Source organism: Cyprinodon tularosa, unplaced genomic scaffold (genome assembly GCF_016077235.1).
Source record: "Cyprinodon tularosa strain WSP-4 unplaced genomic scaffold, ASM1607723v1 ctg90, whole genome shotgun sequence".
NCBI classification, from domain to species: domain Eukaryota; kingdom Metazoa; phylum Chordata; class Actinopteri; order Cyprinodontiformes; family Cyprinodontidae; genus Cyprinodon; species Cyprinodon tularosa.
In genome coordinates this window covers 2,673,426-2,692,699 of record NW_024039674.1, presented here as the reverse complement: position 1 = coordinate 2,692,699, position 19,274 = coordinate 2,673,426, and the positions used below count along the sequence as shown (strand labels likewise).

The window sequence follows — 19,274 nt, the reverse complement described above, 5'->3', positions numbered from 1 at the left end:
CTGTATTGTTTGTACGTTTTTTTTCCCCCTTTGTATTTGTGGGTTTTTCACGTTTTTTAAATGTTTTCATTTATTTATCCCCCAAAGGCCTACTAGAAGTAAATCAATCCAACCAATCCAGCTGCTGCAACTATCTTATTCACTCCTCTGGAAATGATAAAGTATATCTAATCTTCATGATTTGAATTGTTTGATTGTTATATTGGTTTATGACTTCTTTAGTTGCTTGATCAGCCGAACAGCTCTCATATGTAGTGAACACAAAATGCATAAAAATTTAACAGAAATGCCTAAAAAAAACCCACAAATAATAAAATGTAATTAATTGAAATGATTAAAATGTATATTTATGCATTCGTTTTTATTTTTCAAAATGTAAAAAAACATACAAACTCAGTTTTCCAAACCAATAGCTAGTGTGGCTGCATAAGATTCCTGGCCACAATTTTTCGATTTGTATCTAATGGTCTGTTACTGTTCCATATAAATGTTCCTAGCATCTCCCAAACATGCCTTGTGGTGTCACATGAAACTCATAAAATACACTGTGGAGTTGTCATGTGGATTTCTATGGAGGACCAGGAGAGTCACTAGAAAGAAGAACAGCCATTTCAAATGTTACATTTAAATCATACAATTGAACATCCAGTTAAACCAATCACAGTTGCTCCTCAGATGCAACCAGCAACCTCACTGGTCATTTTGTTGACCAAGTGTGTAGTAAAGGGCTGAGGGTGAGCATAGAGGACGAGGAGAGTCACTGAAGAGAGACATACATTTCAAATGTACCATTTATATTATAAAATTACTGGTTGCACCTGAGGAGCAACTGTGATTAATTTAACTGGTTTGAAGAAGGTAAATGGGGGAATAAAGGCAAAAGAAAATGTAAAGGCAAAAATGATTTGAAAAAGAAAAATTTAATAAGGAATAACTTTTTTAAATGTGTAATTAGGAAAGGTATTTATTAAAGACTTTCAGTTGCAGTGTTCAATAATATAGGCCTTTTAATAAATCCAATATAAATTTCCTCTATGAGAATTAAACTTTAAAATGCTTTAGAATTTCATTTCTAATTGTATGATTTTAAGGTAAAATTTGAAATGGCTCTTTTTCTTTTTCATTTATTCATGATTTGATTTAATGCATGGTGAAGTGGGGATTTCTTCAGAAAATGATCAAAACAGTAGGAGCAAAAACTACTAGTGAAATTGTTTTTTAAAATTTTTGTATTAATTTTTTTTTATGGGTGTCCTGTCTGGCGATGTGGCAATAAGAATAATTGTCTTGATGCCAAAAAAAGCCCAACAGATTTTACTTTCACAAGTGGAGCAGTACGGCTATCGCCATAGTGTTCTGCTTGATTTATGCATATAAATTACTTTATTATAATTATGCAGGGAGTGTTACAGATTATATGGACAGTGCAATGTAAATAGAACAGAGGAGGAAAGACAGAAAAAAGGGAGAAAAGATGAAAGAAAGAGGAGATAGAAGGGAGATAATGATAAAACATTTTCAGTCTGCTTCATCACCTGCAAAGAGATGTAAAAAGAACAGCTCAACCAACAGACATGGTACGAGACATACAATAAAGTAACACCTTGAACTTATCGCTGAAGTAGTATTATTTAATCTGACATGTACTCTGCGAAATTGGTTTTGTGACGTATGCTACGGAAGAGGATTGGGGCCACTGAAAAAAGAAAAAAGTTAACTGATTTTTAAATATTATTTCAGTTTAATATGGGAACAAAAGTCAGAAGTCAGAGTTTGATTTCAGAATTCTGCTTTTTTTTGCTCAGTATTCTGACTTTTTCCTCAGAATTCTGGCTTTTTCTCAGAATTATGACTTTTTTTCTCATAATTTTGACTTAAGTCTCAGAATTCTGACTTTTTTCTCAAAATTCTGACTTTAATCTCAGAATTATGACTTTAATTACAGAATACTGTCTTTAATCTCAGAATACTGACTTTTTTCTCAGAATATTGACTTTTTTCCTCAGAATTCTGACTTTTTTCCCTCAGAATTCTGACATTAATCTCAGAATTTTGACTTCTTTTCTAAGATTTATGACTTTAATCTCAGATTTCTGACTAATCTCAGAATTTTGACTTTTTCTAAGATTTCTGACTTTAATCTCAGAATTTTGACTTTTTTCTCATAATTCCGATTTTTTCTCATATAATATTATATACTGAAATACAATTTAAAAATCTGTTAACTTTTTAAATGTTTTCAGTGGTCCTAATCCTCTTCCGTATTATGCAGTACATCAAACTATTACAGTTTTTCTGGATTGTTTACACACATTTCTGAAAACATGCCTCGTATTCTCAGAACTCTACACACAAATCCAACAAACACACACACAATGGGCAAAACCCTTCAATTCTCCTGCAAAATGAAACTTTACATTCAAAACAGTTTTATCTCTTCACAAAAGGCCATTTTGTGTTCAGATGACACACACAAACTATCATATGAACAGACAATTAAAAAAAGCATTTAAACACTGATGTGCTCAGTGTAAAACACCATTCTCCATTCATCATAATGACTTTTTGTTCAGTGTTACACTTACTACAGACATTAAATACATAAGTGCGTTGTAAAATATTTTAGAATATTGTTTTTATACTCAGAACACACAAATATACTGTAACAAACATGTTTTATTTTCCCCACAAAACAATGTACACAGTGTACATCCCAACTGACACAAAGTTGCACATACAGTGCAGAAGATTTTACTGTATACAGTTGCAGTAATCATAAAAAAACAAAACAAAATAAACTATGCTGCATCCTCTCTTCTGTTTCGGTCTGGCCACAGCACCTCATCTACATCACAAGCAATGTTTTCCCTGGCCAAGCAGCGGGGGAAATATCGCCTAGCATGGCGAATCCAGCCATGAAAAGCATCAACTGCTATATCTCCACATGCGTCTTCCATAGCTTGGAAAAGGGGTATACGCGTTTCTGAATTTAGGTCGTACACTTTCCATCTCCAGGCAGAAAAAACTTCCTCAATAGGATTGAGGAATGGAGAATATGGAGGGAGATAAACAACTGAAAAGCGTGGGTGGTCAGTGAACCAGTTATGAACCAGAGCAGCCCGGTGGAAGCTTACGTTGTCCCAAATGACAACGTACCTGAGCTGCTCTGGGCCGTCTATCTGATCTGGTGGAATGAGTGTGTTGTGTAGGGTGTCCAGGAATGTGATCAGATGGGCAGTGTTGTAGGGGCCAAGGGTAGCATGGTGATGGATGATGCCATGGTCGGTCATCGCTGCACACATTGTGATGTTCCCTCCGTGCTGGCCAGGGACTTCAACAATGGCACGCTGGCCGATTATATTCCTTCCCCTCCTTCGTCTTTTTGTGAGGTTGAATCCAACCTCATCAATGAAGAAGAACTGGTGCTCCACTGCATCCACCTCCAGCTCAAGGACTCTCTGAAACACACATGACAATATCAGAAGTAGACATGGAGCGGTCTCTATTGTGAAGCACAATCATTATGATTACAATATAATAGAAAGAAATATGTATGATTTATACAATGTTGACAGTATGCATCAAAGGTGGGAATGTACTGTATAGGACGTACTTGCACATAGTTATATCGCAATTCTTTGACCCTTTCTGAATTGCGCTCAAATGGCACCCTGTAGACCTGCTTCATCCTCAGTTTATTTCTGTGCAAGACACGGTCCAGCGTTGATAAACTTACCCTATCAATATTTTGAAATATCTCATTGTTTTCTATTATTTTTCTTTGTATTTGCCGTAAGGTAATGGCATTATTTTCAAGAACCATGTTCATGATCTCTGTTTCCTGTTCAGGAGACAGAAGACGGCCCCGTCCACCTCTTGTTGGTAATCTTTCAGTTCTGCAATACAAAGAGTGCAATACTGTAAATACTGTGTATGAATACATTTCCCAAATACTCGAAACACAATGTCCTACAGAACAGTCCACAGGTAATACTGTACTACTGTACTCATTGAGTACTGTATTGATATGCAGTACTGCAGTTTTGTAGTGAGAGTAGATTTCTTACCTATTCTCATTGCGGAAAGTCCGGATGATGGATGCTACAGTGTACCTGCTCAAATTTGGCTGTACTCTTTGCCCAGCCTCCCTCATTGTTAGGCCATGGTTGACCACATGGTCAACCAAAGTTGCTCGGATCTCATCAGAAATGATTGTCCTTGGCCTTCCTCGTCCTCGTCCTCCTCTTACTCTCACTCCTCTGGCTCTGGCTCTGCCTCTGTTTACAACATTGGCCTCCATTGCTCCAAAACAGAAGAGCTCACCTGTTGCCCTTCTATGCTAAAGCTCTGATTGCTGAGTGGAAACATGTGTGTTAGGTGTTTGCCCATGTGAGGAGTCAGTGTGCATAGTAGGGAAATTAACTTTAGAGTTTTGAATAACAGTGTGTTCCTTGTGAAAACAAAAGATTTTCTTCATGACAATTGTGTGTAGAGTTTTGGAAAAAGTGTGTTTTAGAACTGCAATTTGAGTGTAAAGCAGGAATTGTGCTTGTAGTTTAGCAGAATTGGTTCAGGGGGTTGGTGCATGAGTTACATTTTGTGGTCATTGTGTTTCAAGTACCAATATTTGTGTGTAAACAATCGAGAAAAACTGTAAAATAACGCCTAATAAATTACAGGAAGAGGTAAAACTGTTTCAAATATATAAAAACTACAATTCCCAGCAGCCTTTGCTATCATATGACCGTTGTGTGTTTGGTCATGTGACCGCGGAGCCGCGTTATCAGTGGTCGGTTGTAGTTTTTCGCAGCGTCACAGGCAGAACAGATTATTACTCTGATAACTTTTCCTTTCGGTACCGAAGCGTCCTGCCGCTTGGTAGTCAGGGGATGAAACGGCTCTAAGTTCTGCTTCGGAACCGGTTTGGTGACGGTTCTTATCACATCTCTGCGGCTGCCTGACAGGCCTCTCTGTTCACCGAGGCAGCATCAGCTCTCACGCCGCTGTAGGGTGGGCCCGGCTCGGCTGCAGCATGGAGCCGGTGCACCGCTGACCTGGAGCCGTTTCTGGGAGATGAGCAGAGGCATTTCGGTCGGGCTGTTCCCGCTGCTGGAGCTCGGGTGTGAAAATGAACGGTGAGTTTCTCTGTTTGTTCCTGTCAGAGATCAGCCTCATGCAGTCATGAGATGTCATGCTCCAGCAGCCTGTCTATAGCTATGAAAACAGAGCTGCAGCTACTTACTGCAAACAGTTAATGTCCAACTGCAGCCCAATGAGTAACTCTGATATTGACATTAAATAAATAGATCCAATCCATGACTGGAACAGATCGACAACAAAGAGCTCAATTAACAGGCTTGAAAACTGTAACTTTAACAAATATATTTAATTTAATACAGTAGGCTATGTTCATGTAGCTCTAATTCACACAATACATCCTCTCTGCAGAATTTCTTTCAACACTGCTCCTAAAGCACACTTCCCTGCATGTTTACAATGCTTCCCTGCTTTAACACGCCTGATTTAGATAATTGGAGTGCAGAAAAAGTCTGTCAATATGCCATTAATTGACTGTAGGTGTGCAGGGAAGCATCGTAAACAAATAAACAAAGTTTTTTAAGGAAACCTAGAAGATTGCATCCTGTCATTTAACTGCAGAGTTCACTCCTGAATGAGCATGAAGGAAGAGTTGCCAGTCTCTGTTATTGACCTTGCAACAATCCCGCCTATTGAACATGCATGCTGCAACAGTGGAAAGGAATAAAGCTTTTTAACAGGAAAAAACCTCCAGGAGAACCAGAACCAGGCTCGTCTGCATCTGTGTTGCAGTGAATGCAAATGTATCCCTTCGCCCCTTCTGCAGACACTCTGCTGCACCTCTCCAAAACTGTAGGTGACTGCAGACAAGAGGCATCTGCTTGGTCAAATCTACATCAGCTCTACACTATGCGTATTTCCTGTTTGGTACCTTACCAGCTTGTTTTGTTTGTATGACTGCCATTGTGGAAAACAAGTTGTGAAGTTGGACCAGCTAGAAGAGCAAGGTGCGCAAGAATGCCGGGACCCTTCCACCTGGATCTCCGCTCTATTTCACCCTCATGTCCCTCCGTTATTCCACAATCTTACCCCTTGCATTTTTCCACTTCCTCACCGCCTCTGCCGTATCTAGACCCACAGCTAGTTCGTGATCGTCCCTCTTGCGTTGCCCTGGGCTGCAGTTGGGCATAAAGGACTGGTTATCGTCCCACAGCAGTGTGTCGCAGTGAGCTTGTCGCAGATATTTTTGATTTATGCCCAATTTTGAAGCGTGGTATGCGCTATGTTATTCCACGCTACGACTCAATCAAAAATATCTGCGACAAGCTCACTGCAACACACTTCTGTGGGAGGATAACCAGCCCTTTAATATAAACAGCCCTCTGCCGTTACTTAAGTCCTGTAGTTTGTTCCTAAAATGTGAATTTGCTAGGTTATCTTCCTTTTAAAAAAATAAATTGTAATTAAAGATGAAAGTTTTGTTGACATAAGGTAAAAGGCAGCTTATGAGTAAATTGCATAAAAGGTGTCGACCTGCTTTCTCTACAGCTGTGTCAGGGCTGTTCATAAGGAAACAGCCGAGGGCCAAAGCAGACTGGAATGGCTGGGTTTTATTGTAGAAAACCTTCACTAGCCACATTTAAATTAACCATCAAATGGCTCAAACTGTAATCAGGAAAACACATATGCTTGAGACTCTGTAATTTCCAAAAAAAAAAAAAAAAGAAGTTTTTTGATAAAATAATTTTTTTTCTTGCTTCAATGATGTGGTTTTTGTCGGCCATATTGAAATTCTTATATTGTGCACAAAAAACTAAGAAGCCTGTTGGTGCCCACCAGAGGCATGGCTGAAATATGGATATATCTCACGTGTTTACATCTGCTACCACCATGTTTTTTTGTTTGTTTAAAAGTTATCATATAGAAAAAAACACTGGCATACAATTGTCACTGTATTTGTTATTTAATGAAAATACCACAGTTTCAAAACTCAGCATTTTTGAAATGAGTAAAATACTGACATAATTTGTGCACATTTGTAACAGGAACTCAGAGGGATAATTTTTAGGCCACATTTTATGGTCTAAAAATGTTATCTTTCTAAGTTTTTTTTTCCAATTTTTTATGAAATCAATCAATCTTAAAGAACGGGGCATCAGAATATCACTGTCCTTCTAAGCTTGTCCCGTTTTGTTTCCCTTCAGGCACTCAGCAGATTGATGAGAAGAGACAGCACCTCCTGGAGAGGCTGCTGGATGCTGTCAAACAGGTGAGTTACCCGTCATCTCAGAGGTATCATGATGCTGCCACCACCGTGCTTCACCATGTGGATTATTTTTGTCTAACCAGAGCTGCTCCTTTCACATGTTAGCTCCCTCTCTTACACTTATCTGACAAACTTGGAGAACGGCTGCAGTTTTATTGGGATTATATTGTGTATAGTTTTATAGAAGTATGTGCCCTTTGCAGCCATTCAGTATGTCTGGATTTTATTTAGGGATGTCAGACTAAATGAAACTGTTTTTAAAATTACGTTTCATGTTTTTCAAGCATGTTTTTAAAAATCATAAATCACTTTCTTTCCTCTTAATGCAAATGATCTACTTTGCCCATCAAATAGAAGCCTAATTAAAGGTGCTGTAGGAGAGGTTGGAAAAACGGTTCCAGCAAGCTATATTTTTTAACATGCACAACCATGCCTCTCCCTTCAGACCACCCCTCGAAACCAAACCTTCAAAACACATGAGCGCGCATGCTGTTGCAGCGCGTCTAGAGCAGCATGATCACTCCTCTGAAACAGTTCATTAACGCCTAAATTAAATATAAAAATGCCGAAATCTGCTGGCAAAACATGTTTGCTTTTATTATCATGGTGCTTGCAGTTTGGATTATATACATGAAAAACGCCTTCCAGCCGCCGCTGCAAACCGATTACAGCAAATATAGCTGCCATCGTTACAGGAAAATAAAGGAGCTCCGCCCAACATGCATCAGACCCAGTTTTTCCACCGCACTGCCAGAGCAGCAGAGATGCTTCAGCTGCACATCAGAACTAAACTTGCACAAGCATCAAAAATAAAGCAGCATGTGTGTTTTTGCAGCTCTTGCTGCTTTAGATGTGAACGTCGCATAACAGCGGCTAGCTTCCAGCTTCCATGGCGTCCTACACGAGCATTAGTGGGTCGATTCGTTAGACGACCTTGATTGACATGTCAGGAACCAATAGTGTACAACGCACCATGTTTTGTGATTGTTGGGATTATTCATTGATTTCTCACTGTAGCAGGGAGCATTTATTTTAAAGGCTGTGATTTGTCAATATGTTAAACTTCTGTGGTAGCCTTCGTTTTTAGATTAATGCTCGATTAAGATTTTTTTTTTAACTCTTAACGGGAGTTTTTGTGGTTTTAGTTCCTTTTTCTCATGATTACATCCAAGGAAGTAGATGTGTGGGTTGTTTTCTGAGGCAATATTCTTTGGAATTGTGAGAGGAAACAAATATTCTGAGCAGACGTCTAGAAGGAGGAGCATAAAGAGCAGAAAATAAATGTTGCTTTCACCATGGCAATGCTGCCAGATATGGCTTGGGTTGGATTTTCTTTTAATCTGGTATAAAGAAGCAAAGAAAGTACGGGTATATCAGAGATATTAACCTTGCTGGGGATGCATCGTGAACCTTTTTTTCTGCAGAAGTAGATAATGTTCCACTTAAAAGTTAGAAAAATGAAAACTGGAAGTTATGAATCACAAATAACTTCTTCAAAGTACTATAAATGATCTGTTCTGGTTTTACCTTATTAGACCTCAGCCTTGCAGTATTTAAAATGCTTTCCTCTTTGCTGGACAACTTTTGCTCATAAAAGCCATTTATCATTCCCTTCATATCTTTCCAGTGCCAAATCCGCTTTGGAGGAAGAAAAGAGATCGCCACAGACTCAGACAGCAGGTAAAACAGGTTGAATTCTTTATCAACTAAACATTTTGTTGTGTCATTCTGCTTCACATGACTTCTAAAAACAGATTCAGTCTTATTTACTGCTAAATTATACATAAAATAAACAAACTAAAATCTAGAAAGTTATGTTGTTGGGATTTTTTTAGAGATTAAATGCAAACGGCACGATGTAGATTGTTGGGAAATTTATTTGGGAGCAACAATGCATTTTTTAATCACACCATTAGAATCTCCTTTAAAGTAACAGGAACCTGTCTGTTTTCTTACAGAGTGATCTGTCTGTGCGCCCAGTTTGAAGCTGTGCTGCAGCACGGCCTGAAGAAGAGCAAAGGTCTGGCCCTCACAGCTGCTGCTCTGAAGCATGCTGCAGGCTTCAACAGCAAGACAGAAGCCGGTAAAAGCCTGCTTCCTGTTCAAAGCACTACCATCAACTATCTATTGTCAACAAGATTATCTAGAAATGGCATATTTATAGAAAACTTTATAAATAATGAATAATGTTTGCAGATTAATTCATTTATTTAAAGGAATAGTACACCCAAAACATGATTAGCCTTCATTTTCTACTCACCTTCATGCTGAACAACACTCTGGAGTACTTTTTTGATATCTCAAAGGCATCTGATGATCTGGGAGGCTTCTTGCTGTCTGCTGACATTCAAATAATGGAGGTCCATAGCGCCCGAGGCAGAAAGGTCCATAAAAGTCCACAAAAAACGTGTCAATATTCCTCCATACTGCTCGTCCAATGTATTCCAAGTGTCCTGAGTGGGTAGCATCCATAGTTTACTCGAAACGAAGTCATTTAGAATGTTTTTAGAGCATAAACAATAGTGTATAGGATTTCCTAAAAGCGCGTTCACGAGTCTACGGAAACCGCGGCAGACCAAACCAGATGAAAGTGCGCATTCAGCTCGGCAAAGAACTCATGCTCTTCCTCAACACTGAAGTCCTCAGACATTTTTCTTTCGTTGTTTCTTTCTTTGCACAGGTAAACAGCACATTTCTTCTTCTACGCTTGCATTATCGGCAGAGCAGAAGCTGAATGCGCACTTTCATCTGGTTTGGTCTGCCGCGGTTTCCGTAGAGTCATAAACGCGCTTTTAGGAAATCCTATACACTACTGTTTATGCTCTAAAAACATTCTAAATGACTTCGTTTCGAGTAAATTATGGACGCTACCCACTCAGGACACTTGGAATACATCGGACGAGCAGTATGGAGGAATATTAACACGTTTTTTGTGGACTTTTATGGACCTTTCTGCCTCGGGCGCCATAGACCTCCATTATTTGAATGTCAGCAGACAGCAAGAAGCCTCCCAGATCTCCAGATGCATTTGAGATATCAAAAAAGTACTCCAGAGTGGTGTTCAGCATGGGGGTGAGTAGAAAATGAAGGCTAATCATGTTTTGGGTGTACTATTCCTTTAAGGTATGGATATAATGCGAATTAAGAGGACATTTCGCACTAAGAGACTAAGAGACGTGCAGGAACAGAGGCAGCCATCTATTGTGGTGTAGTTGGAACAGCAGCTTATCTGCAGCAGAGATGAAGCCGTTCGATTCTCCGTCCTTAGATGCCTCCCTTAAAACACTGCGGTCGGCCGGGGACTGGACGGCATCTCTCTGTTGGATATTAAAGCTGTAGCAGAGCCGAGGAGATCCGTAGTACCATACCATGCTGTTCCATAGGTGCCCAAAGGAGAGCTCTCCTAGATCTTTCCTCCAAGCAGCTATTAGACTTTAGAACAATGACTCCAAAACAGGTCCCTCTCTGCTATTTTTCATTATTTGCTCTAAACAGTCTTAGTATTTTTTTTTTTAATACTAACTGCATATGCACGTATTGAACATTTCCAAAAATAACCACAATCAGCTGCACGCTTTATTTAGGTTATGGTAGTTTTAAAAATTCCCTAACTGTACAGTCCTTTCTTGTATTTTATAAATATCTCCTTACTCTACAGCTTAATTCTCTTATAATATATTTCTTGCCCCTGTGTGTATTTACACGCTTATTTTTGTGTCAACTTGCTGCTGGTGGGAAACCTAAACTCCCCCGTTGAGGAACAATAAAAGCTATTTCTATTCTGTTCTCAGAAAGGAGTTGTTTGGAGTACAGAAACTGTCTCCTTCCTTGTTTCACTTGTTCTGTTGTGGTTAGGAGCTTCAGATGGTGGATGGGATAGCTTGGCGGTATCACTTTCTGCACGTTGAAGCTTGTCCAACACGAAGGCCTTTTTGCACTTAGCGTAACAAACATGGTGCTTTTAAGACCCCAGAAGCCATTATCTGTGTTTTCCGGGCTTCACTGATTGCTTTTAGTCTTTGAGTCTTAGAAACAGCTTCATAATATCTGATCTGTTGGAGAGCAGCCTGAACTCAGCAGTCCTGTATCGTCTTACAGGCTAATGCAAGCTGCATGGCAACTTAAAATAAAGTAATCTGAAATTTTTAGGTTGATGTAGTCATTAAGAACATAAATATACCCTATGGAAGTGACCTATTAATATTCCTCTGGTTAAAGTGACTTTTGAGGGGTTGCTCTTTTCTAAACCACATGGTTTAGATAAACAAATACAAGACAAGTTTTTTTAATATAGCACAATTCAGTACAAAGAAAATGAAATGCTTTACATAAATTAATAAAAAATAAAATAGAAGAAAAGTAGCAGCGGAATGACAGCAAGTAAGGAGAAAACATGATTATAGCAGGTAATAAACAAAACTACTTAAACAAATAAAGGCTCAGTTAACAGTTTAACTTGAACAGTCAAAGGCAGCTCTAAACGAATGCAAAGGGACTCAGGCTTTCAGCACTTTTACAGTCTTCTAGAGTTTTTTCCAGATAAATGAAACATATAGGATAACTTAATGCGGCTTCTCCATGTTTGGTTCTAGTTCTGGGTTTGCAGATTAGGCTTGAACTAGAAGACCTGAGAGGTCTGGACGATTGATACACTGACAACGAATCTGTTAGGTATTGGGGTGCTCTAACATTCCGTGATTTATAGACTAACAGAAGGGGTTTAAAGTAGTGTTGCACCGATACCGATACCAGTATCGGACGGGGCCCCGATACTGCCCTAAAATGGTGGTATCGGAATCGGCGAGTACCAACAAATAGGGCATCGATACCATTTTGAGAGCCATAAGTTTCTTCCACTATTGTCACCCATTCCAGGTAGGCAATAAAAAGTTCTACTGGATTCACTTTGTATTAGATTTTTTCCTACTTCACAAAGGTAGGCAGCAGCTTGACAAAGCCATGATGGCAATTATTTTACATTATTATGGTATCTGCCGATACTGCACAGCCAGGTATCGGTATCGGGGCCAAAAAATGGCATCGTCGCAACACTAGTTTAAAGTCTATTCTCTGAGCTACAGGGAGCCAGTGAAAGAACTTCAGAACCGAGATAATGTGCTCTACTTTCTTAGTTCTAGTGAGAACACAGGCAGCAGCGTTTTGGATCAGCTACATACAGGTGCTGGTCATAAAATTAGAATATCATGAAAAAGTTGATTGATTTCAGTAATTCCATTTAAAAAGTGAAACTTGTATATTATATTCATACATTACATACAAACTCATATATTTCAGATGTTTATTTTGTTTAATTTTGATGATTACAAATGACAACAAATGAAAATCTCAAATTCATCATATCAGAAAATTAGAATATTACTGAAGACCAATAAAAACAAAGGATTAATAGAAATGTTGGCCAACTGAAAAGTATGAACATGAAAAGTATGAGCATGTACAGCACTCAGTATTTAGTTGGGCCTCCTTTGGCCTGTATTACTGCAGCAATGCGGCGTGGCATGGAGTCGATCAGTCTGTGGCACTGCTCAGGTGTTATGATAGCCCAGGTTGCTCTAATAGTGGCTTTTAGCTCTTCTGAATTGTTGGGTCTGGTGTATTGCATCTTCTTCTTCACAATACCCCATAGATTTTCTATGGGGTTAAGGTCAGGAGAGTTTGCTGGCCAATTAAGAACAGGGATACCATGGTCCTTCAACCAGATACTGGTAGCTTTGGCACTGTGTGCAGGTGCCAAGTCCTGTTGGAAAATGAAATCTGCATCTCCAAAAAGTTGGTCAGCTGCAGGAAGCATGAAGTGCTCTAAAACTTCCTGGTATGTGGCTGCGTTGACCCTGGACCTCAGAAAACACAATGGACCAACACCAGCAGATGACATGGCACCCCAAACCATCACTGACTGTGGAAACTTTACACTGGACTTCAAGCAACGTGGATGAAGTGCCTCTCTTCTTTTCCTCTGGACTCTGGGACCTTGATTTCCAAAAGAAATGCAAAATTTACTTTCATCAGAGAACATGACTTTGGACCACTCACCAGCAGTCCAGTCCTGTTTCTCTTTAGCCCAGGCAAGACGCTTCTGACGCTGTCTGTGGTTCAAGAGTGGCTTGGCACAAGGAATGCGACAGCAGAAACCCATGTCTTTCATACGTCTGTGTGTGGTGGTTCTTGAAGCACTCACTCCAGCTGCAGTCCACTCTTTGTGAATCTCCCCCACATTTTTGAAGGGGTTTTGTTTCACAATCCTCTCCAGGGTGCGGTTATCTCTCTTGCTTGTACACTTTTTTCGACCACATCTTTTCCTTCCCTTCGCCTCTCTATTAATGTGCTTGGACACTGAGCTCTGTGAACAGCCAGCCTCTTTAGCGATGACCTTTTGTGTCTTGCCCTCCTTGTGCAAGGTGTCGATGGTCGTCTTTTGGACAACTGTCAAGTCAGCAGTCTTCCCCATGATTGTGTAGCCTATAGAACTAGACTGAAAGACCATTTAAAGGCTTTTGCAGGTGGTTTGAGTTAATTAGCTGATTAGAGTGTGGCACCAGGGGCCATCAATTTTGAACCTTTTCACAATATTCTAATTTTCTGATATGATGAATTTGAGATTTTCATTTGTAATCATCAAAATTAAACAAAATAAACATCTGAAATATATGAGTTTGTATGTAATGTATGAATATAATATACAAGTTTCACTTTTTAAATGGAATTACTGAAATCAATCAACTTTTTCATGATATTCTAATTTTATGACCAGCACCTGTATGTCTGATGAGACTTTTTAGGCAAACCTATGAAGTGACTGTTGCAGTGATCAATTCTACTAAAGAGAAATGGATGAATGAGTTTTTCTGGATCTTGCTTGGAGATTAGTCCTTTAATCCTGGAGATGTTCTTCAGGTGATAAAAAGCTGACTTATACCCCTTTCTAACTGGCCGAAAACCCATTTAAACCTGCTTTTAGTGGCAGTGGGAATAGTTCACTGTTGCGTGTCTATCCGGGTTATAACAACTTGGCTAGCGACCCACGTCTACTGTAAATCACCTCAGTTCAGATCAGCATGCTGTGGGAACACCAGAGCCCACTAAATTATCCACTAAAATATGTGATACCATTGAAAGCAACATACAGATGTCAATACAGACGCTTCTGATCTAACAAGCCAAAACAACCTTGTTTACATTCAATAAACATGATGCACTTATCTTTTACTCTAATGACAGTGAAAATTTGTGATATATTCATATTTTTTTTTCTTAGATTAAAGTATATAGCAGCAGATTAGATATTGCTTATAAAAGTGGAAGTTGTAAAGATTCACAATATTTAAACACTGATCTAGAGCCAGCGTTATCAGTGGGTGTCATGATTGAAATATTTATTTTTTTCAAATCTTTTATTTATTCTGGCATCTATTTTGACATCAATTTTTTCCATCACTTTGTGAATTTTTCTTTTTTTTTTTTTTTTTTTTTTTTTTTAGCATTTTTGGTTCTGGCATCATTTGCTTAAAGCTCTGTCCCATTGGCTGAATATTCAGTTACTACGGAAACGCAAATTCCAAACAACCAGGATATTTATGCCTACAATTATCGCACCCCAAACACTCCTTTGAAGATGCAAATATTGAAAACACAGATATTGTGATAATATAGTATTCCTGATGTATTGCAAACACATTTTACCAACAGAGAAAGTCTTAACACGTGCTTTGGAAGAAAACAACAAATGCAGAATTTTTTTCATAGATTCTTCTGTCAGCAGAGGTCTAAATAATTTAGGATACTGTTGTAAAAGTTTATCTGTCTCTGATTTGACATGCCTGTTAAATTTGTGTTGTTGGGCTCTATAAATAAATTGAAAAGTTGTACAAATCTTTTAACTTTCAGCCCAAGATGGTCAGATGATTATAAGCTATAAAAGAAAATTGAGACAGTGACACTAATTCTGCCTTTATGTAATTCCAGTCTTTATATCTGACAAGGTGAAGAACTTTGAGCACATTTTAAAGATGTTTTGCATTTTCTTGTTCCTTATTGAAAATAAGTAAAATCTTGCTTTACCACAGGGTACAGAAACAATAACCTGACTGCTATATGCTGAAAGTAACTGATGTGTTTGGAGGAGAAATATTTGACTTGTAGTTGTTGGTGTATCTGAAGTTTTACTGCTCTAGAGTAAAGGACTTGCTCGAATGGCAATCTCTTTTTACCCCTAGTTCTGAGGTCGTTATGTGATTTTATGCAGATCTGTCCTGTTTCTCATTAGTTGCCATCCCTCAGACAAGCCAGCAGGCCTCTATTCTTGTTCTTTAACTTTTACTCCCTGTTTCTTAGAGAAGTTTTAAAAGGAGACATTGAAGGCTGACCAGGGGGTATTTAATGCATGGAGCTGCTTTTAAAATCTGTTTTACGAAGTTACACAGAGCACCAATTAATAACATTTATTCCTTTCCGCCCACCAGAGCTGACATTTTGGCTTTATGTGAAGGAGCACCTGAACCGCCACGAGCTTCAGCGCTTCTACTCCCTGCGCCACATCTCGTCGGAGCTCGGCCGGGGTCGCGCCTGGCTGCGCTGCGCACTGAACGAGCACTCGCTGGAGCGCTACCTGCACACGCTGCTGGCTGATCGCTCGCGCCTGGGGTTAGGGGCCAGCTGTCACACTCTACAGCTCAGTCACATCATTCACATAACCTGCAAACACATTTTTTCCTTTAAATCCACCTTTGAATGCATAGTTTACTTAGTGACGCTCTGGAATCAGCTGGATGGATTTAAATATGATAATTCTGTCTTTTCTAGAACTTACTTTGAAGACTGGGCTTTTGTTCTTGATGAAGAGAGAGCAAGTATGCTCCCCACTATGGCTGCAGGTAATAATCTTTTCAATAAATCAAATTATATATATATATATATATATATATATATATAGACTCTTATAACTAATAGTTTTTTTTTTCAAATTACTGCTCTTTGAATATTCCACAACTACATGTGCCTCCCAATAGATTAGGTTATTGCTAATAATTAACAAACTGTTTTTGAATTCCAAAATTAAAATGGAAAGAAGACATTAATTCATTACCCTCATAAAGTGTGTTTAGTGTGTCACCAGGCTCCTTAAAGGGGCCCAGTCACATTCTACGATTGTTTGAATAAAAAACACCAAACACCATTTACTGATGTGAAAATAAAAGATATTTGCCAAGCCTTAGTCTTGCTTTTGTTTCCTCTGCCTTCATTCACACAAAAGGTTTAATGCTCAATGACTTTCTTTTTTCTTTTGGGTTGATGTTCATAGTACTGATTAAATGCAGCCTGAATGGATCAGGATACCAAAGCAACCCACGTAGACATCACACAGCAGTGACCTGTTAACTGGAAAAATAATGGATATTACTGTTATGCATCATTGGAGGAAAAAAAATAAAAAACATATATTATTGAAATATTCGTCAACTAATTTAGTAATCGATTCATCATTAACTGGAGTATAGAGACTGTGAAACATGCCTTTAGCTGACAGAGTGACCCACTTAGAGCAGTAATTTCACCTAGATTGTAAAATAAATTTTGTAAACATTTTGCATTAAAGATAAAAATCTTTTTCTGTCAATATGCTCTATCCAGAACTCCTGAACTCTTTCACTCGGTGTAATTTCGCAAAAAAGTTTTCTTTAATGATTATTAATCAACGAATCACAAAAAATAATTCACAGATTATTGGATTTGCCAAATAATCTTTGGTTGCAACCCTAAAACAGTCAGCTAGGGTGTCTTAAATATTGGATTTGGGTCACATTTGCTGAATTTAGCCTTTGTCCTTTTTAAAGCAAACTATTCCTCACATCCATGACTTGCCATGTTCCGCAGCCTTAGTGAATACCTACGTTTATATTGTATTTTATACTATATAAATCTCATCTTTCTTCGCATCTAATATTTTTTATCTTGCACCTTTACAATGACCTGCGAAAAAAACAAAGTATTTATTTCCAGCTTAGTAATCATTGATTACTTGGATGATGGGTCCTGTTTTTTTTTTGTGAGTTTTCTTTCCATTATCAATCTCAGGGTTGAACTCCATCCTGTTTGCCATCAACATTGACAACAGTGACCTGAACGGCGCAGTGACACGAGGAGGTCCGTCTGTATCCAACCTGCTGAAGGAGTCCACCCAGGGCATCGGCAGCCTGTTGAAGGAATCCACCCAGGGGGTTAGCACTCTGCTACGAGAGATCAGCACTGCTACAGCTGTTGTGCCTGGCTTCACCCCAAAGACGGACGGGGCTTCGGACCCGCTGCCCGTCATGCCTCGAAGCACCTCTGCTGGTAGGACTGGTCATTATGGAGAACAGTTCATGACATTTGAACCTTCCTTTTGGGTTTTCTCTGTCGTTTTTCTGAATGTTTCATTGCGTCATCATATCTGCTTTGCACCTCTAAAGCTGCAGTAGAAGATGATGTTCCAGTGAAGCGATTTTAAGGCTCTGCCATTCTCACCCTATAAGTGTTCAATATTGCTTTTGTCCAGCTTTTTTATTTAGAACACCTCCAGCTTTTCTAAGGCTGTCCACCATTTTTAGGCTTTCAGTCCGTGCTTCATTTCATCCTAAATGGTCTATGAAGGTGAGTTCAGGATTGTGTGTTGGCCAGTCCAGCCTTTGCCACCAAATTTTGTGTCCGTTCTTATCCTTTCAAAACCCACCAGGTTGCCGGCGACTCGTTTTAAAGCGTTTAAAAATAATAACTAAGAATGCATGAAAATTACACTGGTAAAATGTTTACTAATATAGACATAATAGACATCGTTGGAAAGCTCTATTCAACCACCAAAAATCATTTTATGGACATAGCAGCATGTCAAAAAGTAAACATGAGCAGCCACAACAAGCAAGCATGTCTTTGTAACTGCTGTTCAAAAAAGATCTATTAATTTTGAGAATAAAAAAAACAAGTCATGTTTGAACTGATGCAGCTTTGGTGTTTTACTCACCCAATTTTCATGCTTTTCCATCTGGGTATGCAATATACGCAAAAAATTCCCAAAATGAAGGATGTTAAGAGGTTAAGGATCATGCCATTTGCTTCAGTCACGTTGGAAGAGGAAGCAACCATCTTCAGACTCTGGAAGCATGAAATTTTTTAGAGTTTTCTGGTGTTCAGAAACTTTCCTGGAACCGTTCTATCTGCAAACCCAGACTGATTCTTCAGGTTATCGGATGGAGAAGCAGGATTTGTCTTTCCAGAGGACACATTGCTCCTGAGTCTATTTGCGACATGCTTTACTCCACTGCATCCAATCCTTTGCACATGTTAATGGAGCTCCTGGGCCGTGCTTCTTGAAGCTTTCTGCACGCTGATGCTGAACTATTGTGAAGGTTAGATGAAAATTGGAGATCTGTGGTGGCTGACTGTGCAGAAAACTGAGGACCTCTTTCTAGTTTAAGCATCAGCATCATCCCACCGGCTCCATCAGCTTACTGTCACTCGGTGGCTGTTATTGCTTCCCCTCTGTCAATAAAGCCCTGATGGTGGAATAATTATGAGTGAAGACATTTCATAACTCGACTCAAGGAACTGGTTCCATCCTATCCTGAGGTTATGTCCTGCTACAGATATTAGTAGAAGCTCTTTATGTGCTTGGTGCCATAATAGATGGATATGATGACTGGACTCTCCTGCATTTAGCTGTTTGGCACAAACATTGTTTCTCTCTGAAACAGATCCTCAACAATCTACAAACTTTCTATTAGAATGAACTGTAAGGAAACTTTAAATCTCAGCGTCAGCTCCTTGACCGGTTCACATTATTCACTCGCTAATGCGCCGGGAAACTCTCTGGCTCGGAAAAGAGACAATCTATTTTTTATTATCTGTTTGAAATGAATGTCTGAGGCACTGTAGGAGAAACGCCTTTCAATACACAATTTGTCTTTCCGATTCCTTTTCT

General features: G+C 39.0%; 2 protein-coding genes across 2 annotated transcripts in view; one reads left to right on the top strand and one right to left on the bottom strand.

Annotated features, from left to right (window-relative positions):
- Window positions 1–2,798: 2,798 nt before the first annotated feature.
- Window positions 2,799–4,300, bottom strand: LOC119776005. Its single transcript, XM_038274197.1, has 3 exons — window positions 4,068–4,300; window positions 3,614–3,896; window positions 2,799–3,458 (listed from the first exon to the last, which is right to left on the bottom strand). Exons 1-3 carry the CDS (start codon window positions 4,298–4,300, stop codon window positions 2,799–2,801), a joined length of 1,176 nt encoding a protein of 391 aa, XP_038130125.1.
- Window positions 4,301–4,755: 455 nt separating this feature from the next.
- snx29 (sorting nexin 29) overlaps window positions 4,756–19,274 on the top strand; it is a 204,937-nt gene continuing 190,418 nt past the window's right edge. Inside the window, exons 1-7 of the mRNA XM_038274170.1 lie at window positions 4,756–5,135; window positions 7,242–7,306; window positions 8,931–8,983; window positions 9,262–9,386; window positions 15,784–15,964; window positions 16,124–16,194; window positions 17,396–17,653. Of these exons, the coding sequence (XP_038130098.1) occupies window positions 5,129–5,135; window positions 7,242–7,306; window positions 8,931–8,983; window positions 9,262–9,386; window positions 15,784–15,964; window positions 16,124–16,194; window positions 17,396–17,653 (760 nt within the window). The 5' untranslated portion in view covers window positions 4,756–5,128. The remainder of the gene's footprint in view (window positions 5,136–7,241; window positions 7,307–8,930; window positions 8,984–9,261; window positions 9,387–15,783; window positions 15,965–16,123; window positions 16,195–17,395; window positions 17,654–19,274) is intronic.